Source organism: Rhinopithecus bieti, unplaced genomic scaffold, assembly GCF_001698545.2.
Source record: "Rhinopithecus bieti isolate Rb0 unplaced genomic scaffold, ASM169854v2 scaffold_22, whole genome shotgun sequence".
Lineage (NCBI taxonomy): Eukaryota > Metazoa > Chordata > Mammalia > Primates > Cercopithecidae > Rhinopithecus > Rhinopithecus bieti.
Window position 1 is genome coordinate 2882057 of NW_016803136.1, and position 24081 is coordinate 2906137.

The 24081-nt window shown below is 52.1% G+C and overlaps 1 protein-coding gene across 5 annotated transcripts in view; it reads left to right on the plus strand.

Annotated features, from left to right (window-relative positions):
* Positions 1-24081, plus strand: part of RAP1GAP2 (RAP1 GTPase activating protein 2) — a 271104-nt gene that overhangs the window by 234793 nt on the left and 12230 nt on the right. For all 5 annotated transcript variants that reach the window (XM_017867164.1, XM_017867151.1, XM_017867163.1 and 2 more), the window contains 5 exons: positions 4316-4387; positions 4900-4986; positions 6601-6735; positions 17124-17261; positions 19684-19802. In XM_017867164.1, the coding sequence (XP_017722653.1) occupies positions 4316-4387; positions 4900-4986; positions 6601-6735; positions 17124-17261; positions 19684-19802 (551 nt within the window). The remainder of the gene's footprint in view (positions 1-4315; positions 4388-4899; positions 4987-6600; positions 6736-17123; positions 17262-19683; positions 19803-24081) is intronic.

The window sequence follows — 24081 nt, forward strand, 5'->3', positions numbered from 1 at the left end:
TCCCCTCCCGTCCCCTCCCCTTTCCTTTTTGAGACAGAGTCTTGCTCTGTTGCCCAGGCTGGAGTACAGTGGTGCAGTCTTGGCTCACTGCAACCTCTGCCTTCCAGGTTCAAGTGATTCTCCTGCCTCAGCCTCCCAAGTAGCTGGGATTGCAGACATGCGCCATCACGCCCAGCTAATTTTTTGTATTTTTAGGAGAGACGAGGTTTCTCCACGTTGGCCAGGCTGGTCTCGAACTCCTGACCCCAAGTGATCCACCTGCCTCTGCCTCCCAAAGTGCTGGGATTACAGGCGTGAGCCACTGTGCCCAGCCCATTTCTTGAAGGCTAGAGGATCACCTGCTTTGACTGAAATGGGCATTCAATTCAAACAGCTGCTTGATTCATGTGTTGGTCAAAGCAAGTTGACTCACTCAGTGCCTACTGTGCGCCAAGCATCAGGCTGGCATGGGGCTCGTGGAGGTAACAGAATCAGCCTTGGGGCCTTCCTGATGCTGGAGAAGGGACAGAGGAAGCAGCGAGTGCAGGTCAGCCACTGGGCAGCTGAACTAGTCAACTGCTTCTTTTAATAGACAGTCGAAGAGGAAGAACTACTGAGAAGGATCCTTGAAATGAAGCCATGTAATAGGAGGGGTCCCAGACCCTCTGGCAGAATGAGGCCTCCTGTAGACGTTTAGCATTTGCCTCTCTTTCCCAATAGGAAATGCATCTCAGCTAACCAGCTTCTCCAGTCTCCCGAGACCTTAGCCAAGTGGTGCACCCATACAGAGAAAAATCAGAGATCCCAAAAAGTACCACCCCACCTCCAGCTTTGGTGCTAGAAGTCTTTATCCACTCTGCTTCTTCTTCTTCTTCTTCTTTTTTTTTTTTTTTTTTTTTTTTTTTTGAGACAGAGTCTCGCTCTGTCACCCAGGCTAGAATACAGTGGCATGATCTCGGCTCACTGCAACCTCTGCCTCCTGGGTTCAAGCAATTCTCCTGCCTCAGCCTCCTGAGTAGCTGGGATTACAGGCGCCCACCACCATACCTGGCTAATTTTTGTATTTTTGGTAGAGACGGGGTTTCACCATGTTGGCCAGACCGGCCTCGAACTCCTGCCCTTGTGATCCACCGGCCTCAGCCTCCCAAAGTGCTGGCATTACAGGCGTGAACCATTGTGCCCAGCTGTCTTTACCCACTCTTCTAAGCCACGAAGCACAGCATTGTACTCAGAGGGGTGATGAGAAGCAAAGAGGCAGGGCTCCCAGGAGGAGCAGGCTGTGGTACCTTGATCGTGCCCTCCACCTGCCAGGCAGACACTGAGGCTGGAAGGCAAGATGTGTGAATGGGGCCAGGGAGGGGGACCAGCCTTCCAAAGTACTCCTGAAAGCGCTGTCCATCCACATTTCCAGCAGCACCCCAGGTAATTAACAGACTGTGAGGAGGACCTGGTTAGATCCCCTCCCAGGGGGCCTGGGTGAAACAGGACCTTAGCTGGCTCCTGCAGGCTCAGGGTCCATGGCAAAGAAGGCTGAGATTTCTTCCCAGACTGAGCAAGCCCCAGGAGGCCTCCACTGGGGAGGAAGAGCTGAAGAAAGAAGAGTAAAGGAGGGGCAGGGCTGGGTGTGTGCAGGAAGGGGTCCTCTTCTGTCCACGGAGGGGCTGGGCAGCCTGGGGCTCTGGTCCTGGCCCCGCCTCTGCTGCGTGACCTTGTTCCTCCCCTCTCTGGGCCTCTAGTTTTGTCTGTGTGAAATGAGGAAGTTGGAGTAGACACCTGCGGGCTGTTAGCCCTGATGCCCTTTGGGAGGGAAGGAGGCGTGCTTGAGAGGATGTGTGCGTGTGTGTGCGTGTGTGTGTGTGTGCGTGTGTGTGTGTGTGCGTGTGTGTGTGTGTGTGGTGGGTTGCAAGGTGCTTTGGGGGAACTCTATTTCAGGAGCCCTTTAATGGGTGCAGGTCAGCAGGGGAAGTGCAAAGGCCACTGGGTGACAGTGGTTACCCCTTACTAGCTGCTTGCTCATGCCAGGCACCGTGCTGGGTCCTTAGACGCACAGTCTTGAATCCTGACAAGCCCCTAGTGAGACGGGACCTCTCGCTGGCGGAGGAAATGGAAGCTGAGAGCTGAACCCACTTAAGGCCTGAGGCCGCAGAGCCAGGGAGCTGTGGAGCTGAGGTTCCTGTCTGGGTCTGCCTGCGGTCTTGCTCACTGAGCCATCGGAGCAGGCGAGAGATTGGCTCCATGGACTCGGGTGTGCACGGAGCATCACACTGGATTTTTCAGAAATGAGTGTAGCCCTCATCCTACCAGCTTGGAAGGAAAGTCCAGCTCAGCCATCACCAGGACTACCCCCTTTCCTTCCCTGCAAATCCCTGCCTCCCACTCCGGAAGTCCTCAAAGGTGTCAGGAATCTCAGGTGAAGCCCTCCGCTGGGGAGGGCCTCTTTGTAGCCCCTCCCCATTTCCCGTCACGACTTGTCTGTTGCTCGGACAGTGCTCCGTGCGCCACCGCGGCTCCCAGGGCACCGTTGGGTGTGGGGACTCTGTCAGGTTTTAAGCTTTCTGAGGTTCCCAGTGCATCCTCATGACTCACACCAAGCTCCTTCCTCCTTCCAGCCCGGCGGGTCCCTTCCCCAGTCACCTGCATCTGCCTCTCTCCCTCCAAGCCCTCGCTGGAGGCCCTCGCTGCATTTAGAAAACAGGAAGGTGGGGTTGTGTTCGGGCAACTTCTGCTTTCAGCCCAGTGACCCAGATGTCCCCAAGAGGGGGGAACAACAAAGGCCTGGCGGCCTGCTTGGAATGGGGTCAGGAGAGGCGCACAATGAGGATGGAAGGTGAAAGCATGTCACAAGGAAGGACCCTGTCCTCCACGTGGCCCACAGGGCTCTGCTGTGGGATTGTCCTGCTGGAGGGTTGGACAGATTTGAGAATGTGTCTGAAGCCACTTACACAGTCAGCACAGACCACTCTAATGCAGGCTGGAAGATGTCGGGGAGTAGGGGTGGGAATGGGAGAGCTGGGGCTGGCCTCTGGCCTTTGTCCCAGGTGCCCGCAGTCTGCAGCCTCCCCGTAGCCTTCCCACACCCCCACCCCTGATTCTGGCTCTGTGACTGTATTCTTGACCTGGGCCACCGGTGCCTGGTGGGTGGTGGTAGGGAACTGGGTTCAGCTGCTGGAGCCCAGCCAGAAATCACGTCAGCCGAACACGTACCATTTCCTGACTCCAGGCACTGCAATTCGGGCTGGGCAGACAGCCTCGAGCTTGGGAAGAGAAAGCCCGTATTGACCAGCTCTCTCCTGCTCTGTTTCCCCTCTGGACTCTGGCAGGGCCTTTCCTTGGCTCGGTGCCCAGCTGCCTGCTCACCCGCCCTGGCAGACTCTCTGCATCTGCCCCACTTCACAGGCTGGGGAGGCTGGCAGCACGCCAGGGCCGGGCTCACGTCAGCGGCCGCACGGGGAAGGGAGGGCAGTCTCCCGAGAGCCCCACAGCCTCGTGGGCTGAGGACAGGTGAAATCAGGGCACCTCCGTGCAGAGGGAAGGCGGGGTGTAGGGCCCGTCCCACGTCTAGGAGACCCCCATGCAGAGAACCTGGATGCCGTCACTCGAAAGCTCAGGCTCGCTCAGGCTGCCAGAGGTGCGCGCCCCACCCTCAGTTCCTAGCCTGGGCCCCGGACTGGCTGACCCTGTGTGTGGGGCCAGGGCTCCCAAACACGGGTCTACTGGCTGCACGAGAGCTTCCGGGGGCCCTGCCTTTCCGATTCGGCCAGAACCCGTGCACCTAGTATTTATTTTTAAACACCTGAAGCAATTTTGAAGCAATTCTGATTTATGGCCGAGCTGAGGAGTCAGGCTTGGGAAGAGAACCCCAGAGACGGGTCGGGAGAAGGCTGGGTGCTCTGCTCCTCTGCAGCTAATCACCTGTGGGACTTGGGGGCTTCTCTGTGTGTCTCTGGGCATGTTTCCTCATCAGGGAAAAGCAGTTCTCCCTGTGCCTTCTCAGTAGGGTTAGCATCACTGTCGAATGAGGCCATGAGATACCATCTCCCGGGCACTTGTGTGGCATTAGAAATAGGGTCCTAGCCCTGTCCAGTCATCTTGCCAAACCTGCTTCTGGCCTCCAGGAACGCAGATGAGAGGCTGCGGCTGGCCCCACACCATCCGGCCCCATTTCTAGGAACAGGCTCGGGGCCTGCACTGGCGGTGCCCACAGGAGTATTTTGTTCGTGTTCTGGGAGGGGGAGGAGGGAGAAAGGGAGTAGCTTTGCTGTGAGGAGTGTGGCTCCCGTAGGGGCAGTGCCCGTCTCTTCCCTCCAGTTCCATACCATGACTCTGTTTCACTCAGGTCTCTGTCACTGCGCGGGAAGATGTGCCCACCTTTGGTCCACCTCTGCCCAGCCCCCCCGTTTTCCAGAAGGTAGGACACTCTTCCTTCTGCTCCTCTCGCATCCACGATGCCAGGTCTCAGTGCTTGAGTAGCAATGGTTGGGATGGAGCTGAACTCAGGCTCGGAATGTTAGGGAGATCCTTTTGCAGGTTTGGGGGGAACCTCCTTTCTTGGGGTCTCTCCCCACCTCTTTTATGCTGCCAGTCTGGCCCAGCATAGGACCACTTGTCGGGGTGTTTGACACTGGGGTTGCCTTTCTGCTGAAAGAAGGGTTTTGATGTCAGGCGCTGGTCAAGGAGCCTCGGGCAAGAATGAGCTCCAGTCGTGGAAGTGCCACTGTGGCTTCCCAGGACCAGGGAAGCGGGTTTCCATGTTGGGATATTCGCAGGTGGGCTTGGCCTGGGCTAGAAATGATCCACTGTCAGAAGGGACCTTTCAGGGGTTCTCCCCACGCCCCCAGCTCTGCTGCCTGTCACCGTGGCTGAAGATCTTCTGGCAACAGCCGAGAATGACAGACTTGAGGGCCGTCTTGTCTGTTCCAGGGCCCGGAGTTCAGGGAGTTTCTGCTCACCAAGCTCACCAATGCCGAGAACGCCTGCTGCAAGTCGGACAAGTTTGCAAAGCTGGAGGTGAGAGTGTGGGTTCTGAAGGTCTCCCTCCCGCCCGCCGGGCCGCCCATTAGCCAGCCTCATCCAGGGCTCCTCCATCTTTTTTTTTTTTTTTGAGACAGAGTCTCGCTCTGTCGCCCAAGCTGGAGTGCAGTGGCATGATCTCGGGACTCACTGCAACCTCTGCCTCCTGGGTTCCAGCGATTCTCCTGCCTCAGCCTCCTGAGTAGCTGGGATTACAGGCATGCGCCACCACAGCCTGCTAATTTTTGTATCTTTAGTAGAGATGGGGTTTCTATATGTTGGCCAGGCTGGTCTTGAACTCCTGACCTCAGGTGATCCGCCTGCCTTGGCCTCCCAAAGTGCCAGGATTACAGGCATCAGCCACCACACCTGGCCAATCGGTCATTTTTAAAGCACCTACTGTGTGTCAGGTCCTGTTCTGTTCCCTGAGATATGGGGATAAGTGAGACAGTTTCTATCCCTGGAGAGGACGGTGGGGGAAGAGCGGGGGGATCATTACTAAATAGACAGTTACAGTACAGTGTGCCAGCACTAGGCTGGGAGGGAGATCAGCACAGCTCAGATAGTGACTGCTTCTGCCTGTGGGGGACGGAGGGTGTGTTCAGGGAAGGCTTCCTGGAGGAGGTGGCTGATGAGCAGCTGAATCTTGATATCGGATGAACCTTCTGCCAGGAGGAAAGAGTGGGGAAGGGAGGGCCGACCTGGCATGGGAAACAGCATAAGCAAAGGCCAGGAGGAACCAGAGCGTAACGTCAGGAGGGTTTGCTGTGGCCGAAGGACCCACGTGGGCTGGAATGGTGGAGACTCAGCTGGAGATGTTGGTTGGCTCAGATCCAGAAGAGCTTTGAGCTCGGGGAGGTGGGCTGCTGGTAAAGTGCTTACGCAGGAGAGTGAGGGGCTCGGTGTGTGTGCCAGCGGGATTGCTCTCACAGTGGCGTCATTGAGAACAACAGTGACAGGGACAGGTTGCTGGGCAGGAGGTACAGGAAGGCGGCCAGTTAGAAGCTCTTTACAGGAACCTAGGAGAAATGATGAAGGCTTGTACGGTATGGGAGGAAATGGTTTAGGGTCAAAGTTGGGAAGCGTTGGTGGACTCCTGGTTGTAAGTGTTGGGGACGTGGGATTGATCATAGGGTGACTCTTGGGCCTGCAGCCTGGGCTCTTTGATGACAAGGTGGCCGAGTTGTGTCTGCGAAGGCTGGGCTGCTGAAAGGGCCGGTCCTCGTCTGTGTGAATGGCGGCCCCTGGCATCTGTGTGCATGGCTCTGGACGAACGTGTGCATGGAGAGGAGCAGTGGGGAGTTGGGTGCGTGGATGTGGAACTGGGGCAGAGGGCCGGGCTGGGATCCTCCACCACCAGGGTGGAGCTGTGGAGCGGTGGGATGACCCAGGGAGAAGGGCAGGGGGAGTACAGCAGGAGGTCAGGCGCACAGCCTTCGTCTTAGCTGCAGCATTTGTGAGCATGAAGCTCAGCCCAGCTGTAGGTCACACCATTGCTGGGCCGGGCTGGGCAAAATGCCAGCGCCCAGGTCAGGTATCTGCAGCTCACAGGAGAGGGCACATCTCGGCTCTCAGAGCCCGCTTCTCCATCCCCACCCTCTTCCCTTCTAGGACCGGACCAGGGCTGCCCTCCTGGACAACCTTCACGATGAGCTCCACGCCCACACACAGGCCATGCTGGGACTGGGCTCAGAGGAGGACAAGTTTGAGAATGGAGGCCACGGGGGGTTCCTGGAGTCCTTTAAGGTATGAGCATCAGAGTGACTGATGGTTGCTGTGGGGTTGGGATTGGGGAAGAAAGGAAGTGGTCCAAGGTCCATGGGGTCCCAACCTCAGAGCCCAAGCGCCAGCTAGAGGGGTGACAGGAAACGCAGGGGAATCCCAGGTGTTTGCAAAGGAGGGGGCCTTAGGAAGTGTGTGAGGCCGGAGCAGCCAACAGTTTCTTCAGCAGCCTCCCCTTCCTTCCTTGATCTGAGTCATCTCCTCCGGGCCCAGGAGTCTCATAAGCAGGGACAGGTAAAGAGGTGGCAGTCGGAGAGGAGCCGGAGCAAGCCAGGAACATCGGAGCTTTCACCTGCCTCCTCCTGGGTGGGGGAGCCCAGGGCAGAATGGCAGGAGCAAGGACCGCAGCCCTTACAGGTTTTCGTAGCTGCTGTGGGCGCCACAATGATTCTTTCTAGCCAGCCGGCCGAGCATTGGAAGACCTGCCTGGGTGGGGGCCGTGGAACTATGGGCAAGTCCCTTCGGCCTTTACTAAGGGAGAAACTAACTAGAACAAGCTGCTAAAGGAAGCGGTGAGCTCCCCGTCCCTGGAAGTATTCAAGTGGAGCTCGGACGGCCCCCGAGCTGGCGTGCAGTAGAGAAGGTTTTTCATCTTACGCTAGCTGAGTGCTCGTTGGTCCACACGGCACATAGATCCAGCATCTGGCTTGAGCCTGGCTATCAGCCTGTGCAAGTGGTGGAACGGGTCTTGTTTTCACGAACACACACGGGGACAGGATGAGAGACGCCACAGGCCTGCTCAGGTCCTTACACCGACGCAGAGGTAGAGCCTCATTTCAGACGCAGGTCTTCTGATTCTCAGGTCAGTGTTCTGCTGGACTGCCTCTTAGAAAGTGATCTGGAAGGCTCCCATCTGGGGGCGTTATGTGTAGGGCTTTATGGGGAATGATGTGTGGGGCCGAGGTGACACCCACCTCAATTAAAACCTCAGCTCAGGCTGGGCGCGGTGGCTCAAGCCTGTAATCCCAGCACTTTGGGAGGCCGAGACGGGCAGATCACGAAGTCAGGAGATCGAGACCATCCTGGCTAACCTGGTGAAACCCCATCTCTACTAAAAAATACGAAACAAAACTAGCCGGGCAAGGTGGCGGCGCCTGTAGTCCCAGCTACTTGGGAGGCTGAGGCAGGAGAATGGCGTGAACGCGGGAGGCGGAGCTTGCAGTGAGCTGAGATCGTGCCACTGCACTCCAGCCTGGGCGATAGAGCGAGACTCCATCTCAAAAAAAAACCAAAAAAAAAACCTCAGCTCTGTGGGATCCTGGGCAGTCTTTAAAGCCTCTTAAGGTGCAGCTTTCTTTTCAACAACGTAAAGATAAGAAGCAGGACCCCTGTCAGAGCCATCGTGAGAGTTCATTGATATCTTGCCTGGAAAATCCAGATTGCCTGGAATACAGTAAATGCTCAAAAATGTTAGCTGTTATTACGGTTATATAAAGTGAAAGCCTCACATACATTATCCCACCCGGAGACTCACAACTGCCCTCAGTGCCCTCGGAGGAAGGCCGTTATTTGGTGTGTAATGATTTTGGTATAATAATTCATACTGATTTTTAATAATTATGGGCATAGTATTCTGTGTGAGGAAACCATGCCTCAAAGAGACAGAATCATTTGTGGGAGCAGGTCGAGTTGAATCCAGGTCAGCCGGGTTCCAAATCCTGTGCTTTTAATGGCTATGTGACACCACCTCCCACTTTCTGACTTTGTTAAGATTCCACCCACACTAGGCTGGGGCCCGGGCAGGCCTGGGGTCAGTCCCTGACTGCCTGGCTGGACCACAGAGAGCAGGGCACGGCTCCTCCGGCCCTAGTTGGGGCCAGCTGCCGAGATTCCTCTTGGGGTTGGGAAAAGGAGCTAAGCTGCTTGTCCAGGCTGGTGGGAGATTCTTGGTGCACCTCTTTTAGTTCTGATGGACAGTGGGAGCCAGGGTGAGATAGGAGGAACTGGGAGATGAAGACGGAAGAGAGATGTGGAAGAAGAGGAAGAGAGGAAGAGAGAGGGCGCCGGTCAGACAACCCAGTGAGAGAGTGGAGAGTGTGAGATGCGGTAAATGGGAAAACGGGCTTGGGTCTGGGGCAGGCAGGAAGGGGGGACCACATCAAGCCTTCCACAGGCTCTAAACTCTTCCTTCCAGAGGCTCCACCACACTCCATAGCCCGCGTATCAAAATGTTCCGCATCCCTCAGTAAATGTAATTTATGTAGAACTATGAGTTGAGGCTGGGAGTGGTGGCTCATGCCTGTAATCCCAACACTTTGGGAGGTCGAGGCGGGTGGATCATGAGGTCAGGAGATCGTAGACCATCCTGGCTAACACGGTGAAACCCAGTCTCTACTAAAAAATACAAAAATTAGCTGGGTGTGGTCGTGGGCGCCTGTAGTCCCAGCTACTAAGGAGGCTGAGGCAGGAAAATCACTTGAACCCAGGAGACAGAGATTGCAGTGAGCTGAGATTGTGCCATTGCACCCCAGCCTGGGTGACAGAGCAAGACTCTGCCCAAAAAAAAAAAAAAAAAAAAAAACACAAAACAAAAATTATCTGGGTGTGGTGGTGGGTGCCTGTAATCCCAGCTACTCAGGAGGCTGATGCAGGAGAGTCGCTTGAACCCAGGAGGCTGATGCAGGAGAGTCGCTTGAACCCAGGAGGTGGAGCTTGCAGTGAGCCGAGATTGTGCCACTGCACTCCAGCCCGGCAACAGAGCGAGACTCCGTCTCAAAAAAAAAGAGTTGAGCTGCAGTTGGTGAGCCAACATAATGTTGTATCTTGCAGACATTTAATGAAGCACTTGTTTTGAGTTCTGCAGGTTTCTTGTAGGAAGTTAACAATTGGTTTTTCAGGTTTCAAGTATTTCTATATCCTGGAGATACTTATAGGCTGTGGACACTCTGCCCATGTTGTCCAGTGGAGGAGGTGGTCCAGCAGCTAAATACGGGTGACAGGTATAAGGAGAGTGGCCTGAGTCCGCTCTGTCCAGTCCCCCGCCTCTGGCAGGAGTCGCAGTTGATCTGTGTTTGACTCCAGGGGGTCTGATGTATTCCTAGAGGAGCTTATAAAAGAGGAAATGCTTTAAGACTTTATGATGACTCATCTTTGATCCAGGGATCCAGGGAATTCTTTTCAACACTAAATCCCTGCAACTGTAGGTTGAAGACAAGCCTGCTTCCAGATTCTACTCTCACACCCACCTGAGGTAGCACAGTGGGGCACGGGAGAGACTGTGACAGTCACATGGAGTAAGCTTCGGGGCCCTGACGGTCGTGACCAGATTTATTTTTATTATTATTATCTTTTTTGAGGCAAGGTCTTGCTCTGTCACCCAGGCTGGAGTGCAGTGGTGCGATCTTGGCTCACTGCAACCTCCGCCTCCTGGGTTCAAGCGATTGTCTTGCCTCAACCTCCTGAGTAGTTGGAATTACAGGCGCCCGCCACCACACCTGGCTAATTTTTGCATTTTTAGTAGAGATGGAGTTTCACCATCTTGGCCAGGCTAGTCTCGAACTCCTGACCTCAGGTGATCTGCCCGTCTCAGCCTCCCAAAGTGCTAGGGTTACAGGTGTGAGCCACCATGCTCGGCCATTTGTGACCAGCTTTTTTCCCTCCCAGCTGGGGAACACGAGCTCCCGTTCCCTGTCCCTTTCATCATTGCCCTCACATCTCCCAAGCGTGGAGGCCTGAGCTGGGGGCAGGCCAGGCTCAGCCGGATGGAGCCCTGGGGCCTGGGGTGGATTCTGATGTTTAGGCCATGCCTGTGGTCAGGCCTGTGTGTCTGGCCCAGCTCAGCAAACCATCTCTAGTTTTGGTATTTTTTTCCTGGGCACCTTGGGCAGTGCTGTTTTGTCAACAGGACATTGCTTAGGGAGTTCACCCATACCTTCCTGGGATCGCTCTTGAAAGAAGTGATATCGGAAATGATTCTAGAAAGAAGAGTTACATGCCTTTGTCTCTTCCTGTCAAAGTTTTTTTTTCTTTTTCTTTTTTTTGAGACGGAGTTTTGCTCTTGTTGCCCAGGCCCAGGCTGGAGTGCATTGGTGCGATCTCAGCTCACTGCAACCTCTGCCTCCTGGACTCAAGCTATTCTCTTGCCTCAGCCTCCCAAGTAGCTGGGATTACAGGTGCTTGCCACCACACCCAGCTCATTTTTTGTATTTTTAGTAGAGACACCATCTTGGTGAGGCTGGTCTTGAACTCCTGACGTCAGGTGATCCCCCGACCTTGGCCTCCCAAAGTGCTGGGATTACGGGTGTGAGCCACTGCGCCCGGCCTCCTTCATGTCAAAGCTTTTATCTCCCAGGCTGATGGGAACATAACTGAGAATCCCCAGGGCCGAGAGCCATCTCAGCCATCCATCCTTGCTCCTAGTGAGGCTGTTCGTCCCCCACGTCAGCACTGACCCTTGGTCTTTCTCCTGAGCGGCAGACCTGCCATTGCCCTGTGCCGTGCCGCCTGGCACCTCACCCCACTTAGAGCAGTTCCTCACAGCTCGCTTCTCTCCTCCTGGCTGTAATGGAAGCCTTTCTCCCATGAGACACAGAACAGTTGGCTTTTGGACATCTAGACCTACTTTTCAAACTGAACTGCTTGGAGATATTCTCAGGAATCTGCTGGTTCTACAAACACTTCTAAAGTTTGCATTTTCACTTAGACCTAAAAAAAAAAATTCCAATTATAAAGACTAAACGTTTGGCTGGGAGTGGTGGCTCACGCCTGTAATCCCAGCACTTTGGGAGGCCGAGGTGGGTGGATTACCTGAGGTCTGGAGTTCGGGACCAGCCTGGCCAACATGGTGAAACCCTGTCTCTCCTAAAAATACAAACATTAGATGGGTGTGGTGGTGCATGCCTGTAATCCCAGCTACTTGGGAGGCCGAGGCAGGAGAATCACTTGAACCTGGGAGGCGAAGGTTGCAGTGAGCCGAGATGGCGCCACTGCACAACAGAGCCAGACTCTGTCTCAAAACAAACAAACAAACAAACAAAAGACTAAATGTTTGCAATGATCACTCCGGATTAAAAGATGTTCCCGTGGGATAAGTAGGTAAGGCCTGAAGCCGGCACTGCAAAGACAGCCCGTGGGGCCACTGGAGTTGGGGGTCTGTGAGCAGATTCTCGGGAGTCTTGCGAGAACAGCTTTCACGATGAAGAAACTGTACATTACTCACGTTTGAAAGATGCTCATCTCTAGACCATTCTCAAATGCCATTCTCAGTCACCGCCAGCTGTTGATGAGGTTGTTATTGGTCCGTAATGCAATGAAAAGTGATGATACTTGCTGTACTGACATGATACGGACATAGAGCACATGCAGGCCACATATTGAGAAATGCTAAGCTCGCCCAGCCCTCCACTGACCTCCTTGCAGAGAGGTGGAGCAGAGGACCAGGGAGGAGAAGCCTGCTGGGCTGGCTGTGACGGACCCAGACCGTGGCAAGCGGGGAATTGTCAGGTTCATTTCTCCCAGCCTTTGAGGGACTGTGATAGTTGATGCATTGGTCTGACCTGACCCCTAGTGGCAGGAGAGGCCGCAGCTATCCCTGGCCATCTTTGTGGTCCTGCCGTACCTGCAGGGAGGTACCTGTAGGCGGGTCCCCCTAGCGGTGCCAGTGATGGCGGGTGGAGCCCAGCAGGGCCCTCACGTAGAATCCGTGGTCTTTGGCGCCTTTGCCCCCTCCTTTTCCTCCTGGCAGGGGGTTGTGATGTCAAGATGGCCCCACTGTTTTGGGGGTCCACGAGAGAGCTCAGGCCTTGTGCTTGTCCCTGCTCCACTCCTGGGTCAGAGCCACGGTCTCTTGGAGCAGAGTTGGCATCTGCAGGCATTTGCCCTGCCAGAGGAACAGAAGACCCAGTGCTGACTCCTCACACTTACCTCACTGACTCTGGTGGCTGCACCAGGGCTAACTGAGGAGCCAGTGTCCTCCCTGACGCCAGCCTTTGAGGTTGCTTTTTTCTTTTTTTTTTCATGGGAACCGTGAAACTTCTTGATTTCTTACCGTCCTTTGGTCATTCACCAGTTGAATTGTATTTTCAACCTAGACCACTTTTTAATATACAGGGACCCTTTTATCTGGAGCCCAGCGTCCTGGGTTTGGATCCTGGCTCCATCTCTTACCTGATATGTGGCCTTGGGCAATAATTTACCCTTCAAAACTTTTTCTGTTCATTGCCTGTCCTCTCTGCATCTCAGAATTGTAGAAATTCAACAGATCTTGTATGTGAAGCTCATGAGACCAGATAGTATTACATAGCAGTTATGTCCCACATGGACTCCTTTCTGGGAAAGAGACAGGGAGGAATACAATCACATGTCACTCAACGACGGGAAATACATTCTGAGAAACGCGCCACTTGGCGTTTGGTCATTGTGTGAACAGCAGGGTGTACACAGACCTGGGTGGTCTAGCCTCCGACACACGTCGGCAGTAGAGCCTGTGGCTGCCTGCACAGACCTGGGTGGTCTAGCCTCCGACACATGTTGGCTATAGAGCCTGTGGCTGCCAGGCCACAAAGCTGTGCAGCAGGTTCCTGTACTGAATATTGTAGGCAGTTGTAACACAAAGGCATTTGTGTATCTAAACATCTAAATACAGAAAAGGTACAGTAAAAGTACAGTATTAGAATCTTAATAGGACCAATGTCATCTCTGTGGTCTGTTGACTACAGCGTCATTGTGTGGTGCTTGACTGTATGTCAGAATGTAAACGATTAGTTTGAAATGTCGTTATTGATGATGGTGTTGGCAACACACAAGGGCACCGAGAGAATGTAAAGATGATGATTTATTTATTTTTGAGACAGAGTCTCGTTCTGTCACCCAGGCTGGAGTACAGTGGCGCGATCTCGGCTCACTGCAACCTCTGCCTCCCAGGTTCAAATGATCCTTCTGCCTCAGCCTCCCAAGTAGCTGGGATTACAGGCGTCCACCACCACGACCGGCTAATTTTTGTATTTTTTGGTAGAGATGGGGTTTCACCATGTTGGCCGGGCTGGTCTCGAACTCCTGACTTCAAGTGATCCACCTGCCTCAGCCTCCCAGAGTGCTGGGATTACAGGTGTGAGCCACTGCCCCTGGCCGAGATGCTGAGATTTATGGAGCACTAACTAACTCAAGGAACCTGGCTGTGGCCAGGCATGGTGGCTCACACCTGTAATCAATCCCAGCACTTTGGGAGGCCAAGGCAGGAGGATTACTGGAGCCCAGGAGTTTGAGACCAGCCTGGGCAACACAGGAAGAACCTGTCTCTGTCTGTCTGTCTGTCTGTCTATCTATCTATCTATCTATCTATCTATCTATCTATCTATCTATCTATCTTAAAAAAGGAAGCTCGCCGCTCCTCCAGGGACACCTCAGTGTGCCACCACACCTGTCCTGCCCTCAGTTGTTCAAAGGGCACATAGCTTTATGATGCTTGTGTGATGGGGTGAATAGAACGTGCTGACTGTTTTAATCATGCTGCAGGAAAACCATTGCTAGGTGGCCCTGTTCTGTGGTATAGAGAGGGAGTGAGAGATGATGTTCCTCCAGGGGCATCTTTGACTCAGATAAGAGAGGCCCTATCAAATCAGGGATATGAAGCTGGTGGGGTGCACACTTTAGTGTCAGTAGCTCCTCTGGGGGGCTGTCCGGTTTACAAATGGCCCGCCTGAGTCTGCGTCCCTTGTCAGGATAGAAAAGCAGGCAGGATGGGGTTTTTTGCTCTTCCCAAGCTTGGAGAAATCCTGACCTCGAGAGAGCCCAGGGAGGCCTGTGGTTTCGGTTAGGAGCAGCCGTTCTGCTGTTTTCTTGGGACCACTTTGCTGTAGACCCAGCTCTTCCTAAGATGCCTCAAGGCCGGGCGCGGTGGCTCACACCTGTAATCCCAGCACTTTGGGAAACTGAGGCAGGTGGATCACGAGGTCAGGAGCTTGAGACCAGCCTGGCCAACACAGTGAAACCCCGTCTCTACTGAAAATACAAAAATTAGCCAGGCATAGTGGCGGGCGCCTGTAATTCCAGCTAGTCGGGAGGCTGAGGCAGGAGAATCGCTTGAACCCGGGAGGCGGAGGTTGCAGTGAGCCAAGATCACGCCACTGTGCTCCAGCCTGGGTGACAAAGCTAGACTCCGTCTCAAAAAAAAAAAAAAGATGGCTCAAAAGGGGAAGGGAGGTTGTTTGTCCACATGAGACCATCTGTGGGTTACACATGGGGTGTGTGAGCCCACACATTTGTACAGGTGTGAATCCAGACGGGAAGGGAGCAGGGCCCACATCTTAATCCTTCCACGTCAGCTTTCTGAAGCTGGGGTTCTGAGAGCAGCCTCCCTCGACTAGCTCACACTATGATAAGGAAAATCCATGAGCTCGTGTCCAAGGAAGCCCGAGTGACTCGTGGCTCAGTCAGCGTCAAGATTCCTTTCGTCTCTCCCCTCTGCCCTCCCTAGCTTGTCAGCTTTGTCCTTCAGGCATGGCCCCTCGTGGCCCTAAGATCTCTGTCGTGGTTTTAGCTGCTGACGTGTTAAACCTCTTCTGGGAATCACTGAGAAAACCTTTCCCCAACGACCCCAGTGGATATTCCTCCTCTGCCACTAGATGGGCTGACCGACTGCCTTAGGCAGATCATGACTCAGTCCTGCGTCCCATGGAGGAGGAGGACACGTTTGGCTGGAACCCGTTTCTGCCAGTGGGGAGCTCAGGAAGCAGAGGGGTTGGTACTTATATGTAAGCAACAGATAATATTCATGTCCAGGAGTCTTTGCCCTTGCGGAAGCCTAGACAACTGATTAATCCAGAAGGAGCACCCGACCAGCTTCTGGGTCTTTCAGCATTGCCCAGTGTGAGGAATATGTCTTGGGCCTTCCTCAGAGGCGGGGACCGTGTCCTACACGTCTCGACTTTCCTGCTGCGGGTCTCCCAGTTCCTGGCACAGTGCTGGGCACATCAGAAGCCTGCAACAGGTGCTCGTTATTCACCGTAAGAGTAGCCACACGTATTGGATCGTTATGATGTGCTGGGCCCTCTCCTCAGAGTCCTGTGTGTATTCTCACAACTGCTCTGTGGTGTAGACATCAATATCTGTTTCACTGATAAATCTCAGAGAAGCTGGGTCACCTGCCCGGGGATACTCAGCTAATGGGTGCTGGAGTAGAGAGCCCAGAAGCTGGGATACAAATCCTGGCAGTGAAACCCTGAAGCCTCCGTGCTTGTGACTGCTGAGTTGCATTGCATTCCTGCCTGGCCAGATCCGGTGACTGACTGGATGATCAAAGGGTTACTGGAGAGAACCTCCTCTGCCTAGAACTCTCACATCATCTTTGAAGGCCTTTGGAGCCAGAGAGAGCGTCATCCAGGGGGCAGCCAGAATCCTCTGGGACTTCCTTTGTCAGGAAATCCTCCCTGAGGTCGAACCGAGCTCTGCTTCACCACACCACTCTGAGGGTGGTTGTCCCTTCCCGGGGCCATCCCTCCTGTGGCTCAGTGATCTTGGTTTCTAGCTGTTCTCACGCTCACATGTACTTTGACAAAGCCTCGACCGCCCTGGTGGTCCTTTTCTGGGTTCTCTACTATTTGCCAGTGTGCCCCTTGTTCCTGGGTGGCCTGAGCGGCTCTGTGCCCCCCGAGACACTGCCATTCTGCCGGGCTGAGGGTACATCTCCTCTTTCAGCAGCTGCATCAGACCGTAGGCCGTAACGAAGGTGGGCCTGAAGCCCTCTGTCTGTCAGCGGCTGCGTGGGACCGTGGGCCGTAATGAAGACGGGCCTGAAGCCCCTGCAAGTGGGAGGGGCGGCTCCATGCATGGCTTGTGCACAGATGAGTGAGACCCTCACACGCTTCCACCAACAGCCAGCATATTCCAAGTTGCACAGAGCACACTTTGGAATATAATCCAGTGTAGATTACAGATGGAGGCTCAGTTTTCTGGAAAAGAGTCGACTTGTGGTCAGGCACCTGCGTGTGCTGAATCCCCACCACGATGCCAGGTGTGAAACTTAGACTTCCCATTTTACAGATGAGGAAGCTGTAGCTTAGGAGGTTAGTGACGAGGTCCGTGTCGTACAGGTTTGGTAAACTCCAAGCCTCATTTTCCTTACCTGTAAGATGAAGATAACAACCTTTGTCCACTTTGCAGGGGAGCTGGGGCACCGACCCCTCAGATTCCCTCCAGCCGGGGCTGTGCCTTGCCTCCACCCATGCCCAGAGTGTGGGGCAGAATATGGAAGCATCCTCTGTAAGCTGGAGTAAATACAGTATGGGCCTCTGTGACCGTGTATGTGTGTGTGCACACACACTTGCTGAGGGCTGTGTCCACAGACCCCACGAAGAGGGCAGAGTCATCCAGAGAGCCCAGGTGCTGATTCTCGGGCCCTTGTTCTCTCCCCATAGAGGGCCATCCGCGTACGCAGCCACTCCATGGAGACCATGGTGGGCGGCCAGAAGAAGTCGCATAGTGGGGGCATCCCTGGCAGCCTCAGCGGGGGCATCTCCCACAACAGCATGGAGGTCACCAAGACCACCTTCTCGGTGAGTGCTGGCAGGCCCTGGGGCAGAAGTGGGTGCCAGGGAGGCACCCCCAGACCTATGGAGGAAGAGTGCCCCCACCCAGGCTTGGGCAGGTGACTTGATCAGGGCAAGCTGGATGATGGAGGGAAACTGAGGTTGCTTGGGGATGACCCTGACCCCTGACCTCTGAAAATGGGCTTTTGGGGCCTCCATCGTAGACAGTACCTGGGGTTGGCCCAGGTGGCGCTAGAAGCCATCCTGTCCTGTTCTCTTGAGTTTCCTTGACAGCTAGACGTCCTCCTCAGGGCCAGCCCTGCAGTATCGTCCTGGGGTGTGTTTTGCTGCCCAGGGGCTTGGGACCCATGACTGTGAGAGGGGTGTCCTTGCTTTGTTATGATGAATGGCAGCAGTAGCCACCCCAGCTTACTGTGCACCAGGCACTGAGCTGAGTAACCTGTAGACACAATCTCACCTGCTTCCCATTGCAGCTGCCCGAGGTGGGTGTCGATGTGTTCTCCTGTTCCCGTTTGAGGAAAAGGAGGCCTGCTGGGGTTAAGTAACTTGCTAGAAGCCACTCAGCTAAGCTTAAGAGCTGGGATTTGAGGCCGGGCGCGGTGGCTCACGCCTGTCATCCCAGCACGTTGGGAGGCCGAGGCAGGTGGATCACAAGGTCAGGAGTTCAAGACCAGCCTGGCCAACGTGGTGAAACCTCGTCTTTACTAAAAACACAAAAATTAGCAGGGTGTGGTGGCAGGCGCCTATAATCCCAGCTACTTGGGAGGCTGAGGCAGGAGAATCACTTGAATCCGGGAGGTGGAAATTGGCAGTGAGCTGAGATCGCGCCACTGTACTCAGCCTGGGTGACAGCGAAACTCTGTCTCAACAAAACAAAACACAAAATCAACTGGAATTTGAATGCAAATCTGCTGGAACCAAAGTCTATGCTCTTCATCACCATGTGTACAGTTCCCAAGGAAAGGGTCCTGCCGGCCTGTGAGTTTGGGCCTGAATGACTCACACCAGGGGCTGGGGAGGGGAGGGAATCACATAGTTGAGCCTTTCGTAAAGCAAAGGGGGCTGGGCACGGTGGCTCACACCTGAAATCCCAGCACTTTCGGAGGCTGAGGAGGGCGGGTCCCTTGAGTCCGGGAATCCGAGACCAGCCTGGGGAACAAAGTGAGACCCCATCTCTGCAAAAAAATGCAAACATTTTCCGAGTATGGTGGTACACACCTGTAGTCTTAGCTACTTGGGAGGCTGAGGTGAGAGCATCAACTGTGCCTGGGGAGGTCGCGGCTCGAGTGAGCCGTCATTGGGCCACTGCACTCCAGCCTGGGTGTCAGAGTGAGACCCTGTCTCAAAATCTAAGAACTAAAGCAAAGTGGCTTTGGATTTGTATAGACTAGGATTTTCCTTTCTTTTTCTTCAAAATAGCAGAACCTACTCATCATGGTACTAATTATGAGTATTATAAATGACCTCGCATAATTAATTTAATTGACTAAATATTTTCCTAGCTATTATCTTGTTCCCCCTTGAAGGTGCATGGTGTGAGCAGAGCAGGGCCTTATCTCCATCCTGTGGATGAGGAGACTCAGGTCGGGTCTAACCACTCTCCTGAGGTTCCGTAATATGTGCATGGCTGGAGCTGGGCCCTGAGTTAGAGGCTTGGTGGCCGCTAAAGATTGGTTCCGGGCTCCCGTCTGCCCTCCTCAAACTCCCACCACTCATTGTCCACTGTGAGGCTGGGCAGCTGTCCAAAGCAGAAGGTGTCTCGGCTGCCTCCCGTCACCTGTTGGTGCCTGTGGCCCCGGCTTGGCAGCTCTCAGCCTGTCTTGTTATTGGATCACCTGCGTGGCTCCATTTGTTTGTGAGGAATGAAGGAGAGTCAGGAGTCCTCACCCTGCCAGTGATTTACTGGATGACCTTGATGAAATCTCACTCTCTGGTCTTTAGCTTCCTCGCCGGTAAAATGAGAAGTTGAACAGGTCCCTCCAGGGCCTCCCTGGCTTTGTGCTTCTCAGTGTGTGTCCCCCCGGAATTGTTCCGACCTTCTCAATATGGTGGGCCTAGCCCTGTGTTCCTCCACCGGAATGGTTCCAACCTTCTCAATATGGTGGGCCTAGCCCTGTGTTCCTCCACCGGAATGGTTCCAACCTTCTCAATATGGTGGGCCTGGCCCTGTGTCCTCCAACAGTTGTGGTCATTGGTGGATCATGACCTGGGACCACAAGGTTTGACTTAACACAGGGAAAGAGGCTGTGACTGACCTGAGTCTCTGGGTCTCAGCTCCAATTACATAGATCTCAACCTTCCTGGCTGTCTTGCTATTTTCTGGGGTCTCTTCCAGACCAGGAGCCATTTGTAGACCAGGGAGGGGGATGAGGGGATAGGAGAATGGTGTTTGGGCTAGGGGCATTCATTTTGGCGATTTCATCGGCAGCCTCCAGTGGTGGCGGCAACGGCGAAGAACCAGTCACGGAGTCCTATCAAGCGACGGTCGGGACTCTTCCCCCGCCTGCACACCGGCTCAGAAGGCCAGGGAGACAGCCGGGCACGATGGTAACTGTTGGGAAACCCCTACCCCAGGCTGACTTGCGGGATCTGTCAACCGCTTCCACTGCTACAGCTGTTCAGTGCCCTACCTTGCAGGGAGGAGCTTTGCTCAGCTTTGGGAGATGGCTCTGGCTTCAGGCACCTATGTGTCCCTTGTCACTCACTCAGCTCTTTATCCGAAGAGGCTGACTTGGCCAGTCTTTGCATGGGACTTTCCAAAGTTACTCTTGCAGCATTTTGACCCAGGCTGGGAACATTGCTTGGGTTCTTATTTCTTTGCCTCCTTTTTCAACACTCACTCAAATGGCCTGTCTTATGGGAGCCTTGCCTGATTCTGCCAGGAAGAGTTAATTGCATCTTCCTTTGGGCTTCTAAAACGTTCTGTGCTTTTTTCTTTTTAAGCAACTCATATATTACATTACATTGAACCTGTTCTTGGTAATTGTCTTTCTGATTCTTTTAAAAAAATGAACACACAGTACTTGTACATATTTTTGGGGTACATGTGATATTTTGATAACATGCATAATGATCAAATCAAGGTAATCGAAATATCCATGATCTCAAACATTTATCTTTTGAGTTGGGAACATTCAAATTATTTTCTAGCTATTTTGGACTATGTAATACATTATTATCAACTATATTCACTGTATTGTACTATTGCACACTAGATCTTATTTATTCTATCTAACTGTATTTTTGTACCCCTTAACCAACCTCTCTTCATCCTGCCCTCCCCTGCCCCTTCCCAACCTCTGGTGACACCTGTCAACTTTCTCCACGAGATTCACTTTTTTAGCTCCTACATATGAGGGAGAACATGCGCTATTTGTCTTTTTTCTTTTTTTTCCTGAGACAGAGTCTTTGTTGCCCAGGCTGGAGTGCAGTGGCACCATCTCGGCTCACTGCAACCTCTGCCTCCTGGGTTCAAGCAGTTCTCCTGTCTCAGCATCCCTGAGTAGCTGGAACTACAGGTGCACGCAACCACGCCGGCTAATTTTTGTAATTTTGGTAGAGACAGGGTTTCACAATGTTGGCCAGGCTGGTCTCCAACTGCTGACCTCAAGTGATCCACCTGCCTTGGCCTCCCAAAGTGTTGGGATTACAGACGTGAGCCACCATGCCTGGCCATGGTATTTGTCTTTTTGTGTCTGGCTTTCACTTAACATAATGACCTCCAGTTCCACCCATGTTGCTGCAAATGACAGGATTACATCTTTTCCACGGGTGAATAATATCCATTGTGTATATACAAAACATCTTCTTTATCTACTTATCTGTTGATGGACACTGAGGTTGATTCTGTACCTTGGCTATTGTGAGTAATGCTGCAATAAACACGGGAGTGCAGACATCTCTTCCATATACTGATTTCCTTTCTTTTGGATATATTTACCCTGCAGTGGGATTGCTAGATCATATGGTAGCTCTCGTTTTAGTGTTTTCAGGAACCTCCATACTGTTGTCCATAGTGGCTATGCTAATTTACATTCCCACCAACACTGTGGGAGCATTTCCCTTTCTCTGCATCCTCACCAGCATTCGCAGTTGCCTGTCTTTTTTATAAAAGCCATTTTAACTGGGGTGAGATGATAGCTTATTGTGGTTCCTGTGGTGGGGGCAGATGTCACAGACTCTAAATTAGTAAAGACAAATAATAACAGATGTCAGGATATGGAGAAATGGGAACCCTTGTTCATTGCTGGTGGGAATGTAAAATAATGCGACTACTTTGGAAAACAGTCTGGCAGTTCCTTAGAAGGTTAAACATAGAGTTATCACATGACCAAGCAATTCCGCTCCTCGGTATATACCCAAGAGAGTTGAGAACGGTTGTCCGTGAAAAAAAGTTTGCATTTCCTTGATAATTAGTGATGTTGAATGTTTTTTGATATACCTGCTCACTATTTGCATGTCTTCTTTCGAGAAATTTCTATTCATGTTTCTTGCCCTTTAAAAAGCATGTTATTTGTGTTTTTGCTATTGATTTTTTTGAGTTCCTCATATATTCAGGTTATTAATCCTTGTTGGATGGATAGTTTGCAGATATTTCCTCCCATTCTGCAGATTGACTCTTTACTTGGTTGATTGTTTCCTTTGCTGTGCAGAAGCTTTTTAACTCGATGTAATCCCATTTGTCTATTTTTGCTTTTGTTGTCTGTGCTTTTGAGGTCTCATCTAAAAAGTTTTTGCCCAGACAGATCAACGTCCTAAAGCATTTCCCCAATGTTTTCTTCTAGGAGTTTCTTTGTTTCATGCCTTAGATTTAATCCATTTTGATTTGATTTTTATGTATGGTGAGAGAAAAGGGTCTGGTTTTATTCTTTTGCGTATGGTTATCCAGTTTTACCAGCACCACTTACTGAAGAGACTGTCCTTCCCCTGTATATTCTCAGCACCTTTGTTGAAAATGAAATGATCATGTGGTTTTTGTTCTGTATGGTTAATGTGATGTATCACATTTGTTGATTTGTGGATGTTGAACCATCCTTGCATCCCTGGAACGAATCCCATGGTGAACTGATCATGGTGAATGATCTTTTCGATGCCTTGATGAATTCTGTTTGATAATATTTTGTTGAGGATTTTTGCATCTGTGTTTATCAGGAATATTGGCCTTTTTGTTGTGTCCTTGTCTGGTTTTGATGTCTTCTGATTCTTTAATCGGTGAGCCCATTTGTTCTTTATTTCAGCAACCAACATTTCTTGAGTGGCTGCCATGTGCTGGGCACAGTGCTGAGTGCTCAGACAAGTGCTACAAAACATATAAGCCTGACCTCCAGAAGTTCACAGTCTTGTAAGGGAAAGGGCAGCATTTGGTTGACTTCCAAATTCCCAAGTTGTCTGCCTCTGCCCTGGGTGGTGGCACCATGTTCTGAAGTAGGGCTTGCAGGACAAGAGACAGGGTTATGGAGAAGGATGAAAAGCTCTGTTTGGAACCTGTGCGTGGGAGATTTTGTGAACCAACAGTAGAGATGTCCAGGGAGTGGTCAGAGTTATAGGTTTTTTAAAATTTTATTTTACTTTGTTTTTTATTATTATACTTTAAGTTCTGGGATACATGTGCAGAACGTGCAGGTTTGTTACATAGGTATACATGTGCCATGGTGGTTTGCTGCACCCATCAACCAGTCATCTAGGTTTTAAGCCTTCCATGCGTTAGGTATTTGTCCTAATGCTCTCCCTCCCCTGCCCCCAACCCCCCGACAGGCCCTGGTGTGTGATGTTCCCCTCCCTGTGTCCATGTGTTCTCACTGTTCAACTCCCACTTATGAGTGAGAACATGCGGTGTTTGGTTTTCTGTTCCTGTGTTAGTTTGCTGAGGATGATGGTTTTCAGCTTCATCTGTGTCCCTGCAAAGGGCATGAACTCATTCATTTTTATGGCTGCATAGTATTCCATGGTATATGAGAGGCCTTAACTAGAGAAGGAGAGTTGGGAGCCAGTAGGGTAGAGGTACTGATTAACGATGGCTTAATTAATACGACCACCAGAGAGGCTGAGTAGAGTACCACATTTAAGGGCAGAAGGGAAGGTGGTGAAGGGAGTACCACAATAAGGGAGAAGGGAAGGTGGTGAAGCTGACTGGGAAGGAAAGATGAGAGAAGAGGAGGAGGAGATGGAGTCTCTGAAGCCAGAGGAGGAGAAATTCCAGGAAGGAAGGACATCTGTGTCAGACACATAGAGAAGTCCAGCACAGTGAGCCAAACCCCTGGACAGATTAACAGGAGGTTATTAGCAACCTCATCAAAAGTACATTGAGATACTTCACACCTCTAGGATAGCTTTAATCAAAACGACAAGTAATAACAGAAGTCAGAGAGGATATGGAGAAATGGAAACCCTTGTTCATTGGTGGTAGGAATGTAAAATAGTGCAACTACTTTGGAAAACAGTCTGGCAGTTCCTTAGAAGGTTAAACATAGAGTTACCATATGACCAAGCAATTCTGCTCCTAGGTATATACCCAAGAGAGTTGAGAACAGTGGGCCATGAAAAAAAGGAGTCCACGAGTACAACTAGACACAGATACTCATGGCAGCACTACTCGTCATAGCCTAAAGTGGAAACAGCCCAAATGTCCATCATCTGAGGAATGGATAAACAAAACACCATCTATCCATAAAATGGAATATTATTGCAGTAAAAAGGAATAAAAAAAACTGATACAAGCTACAACATAGACAGACCTTGAAAATATTACGTTTTAACATTTCAATTTCAATGTTAACATTTCAATGTTAAGTTTAAGAAGCCAGACAAAAAGACCATAACATATTAT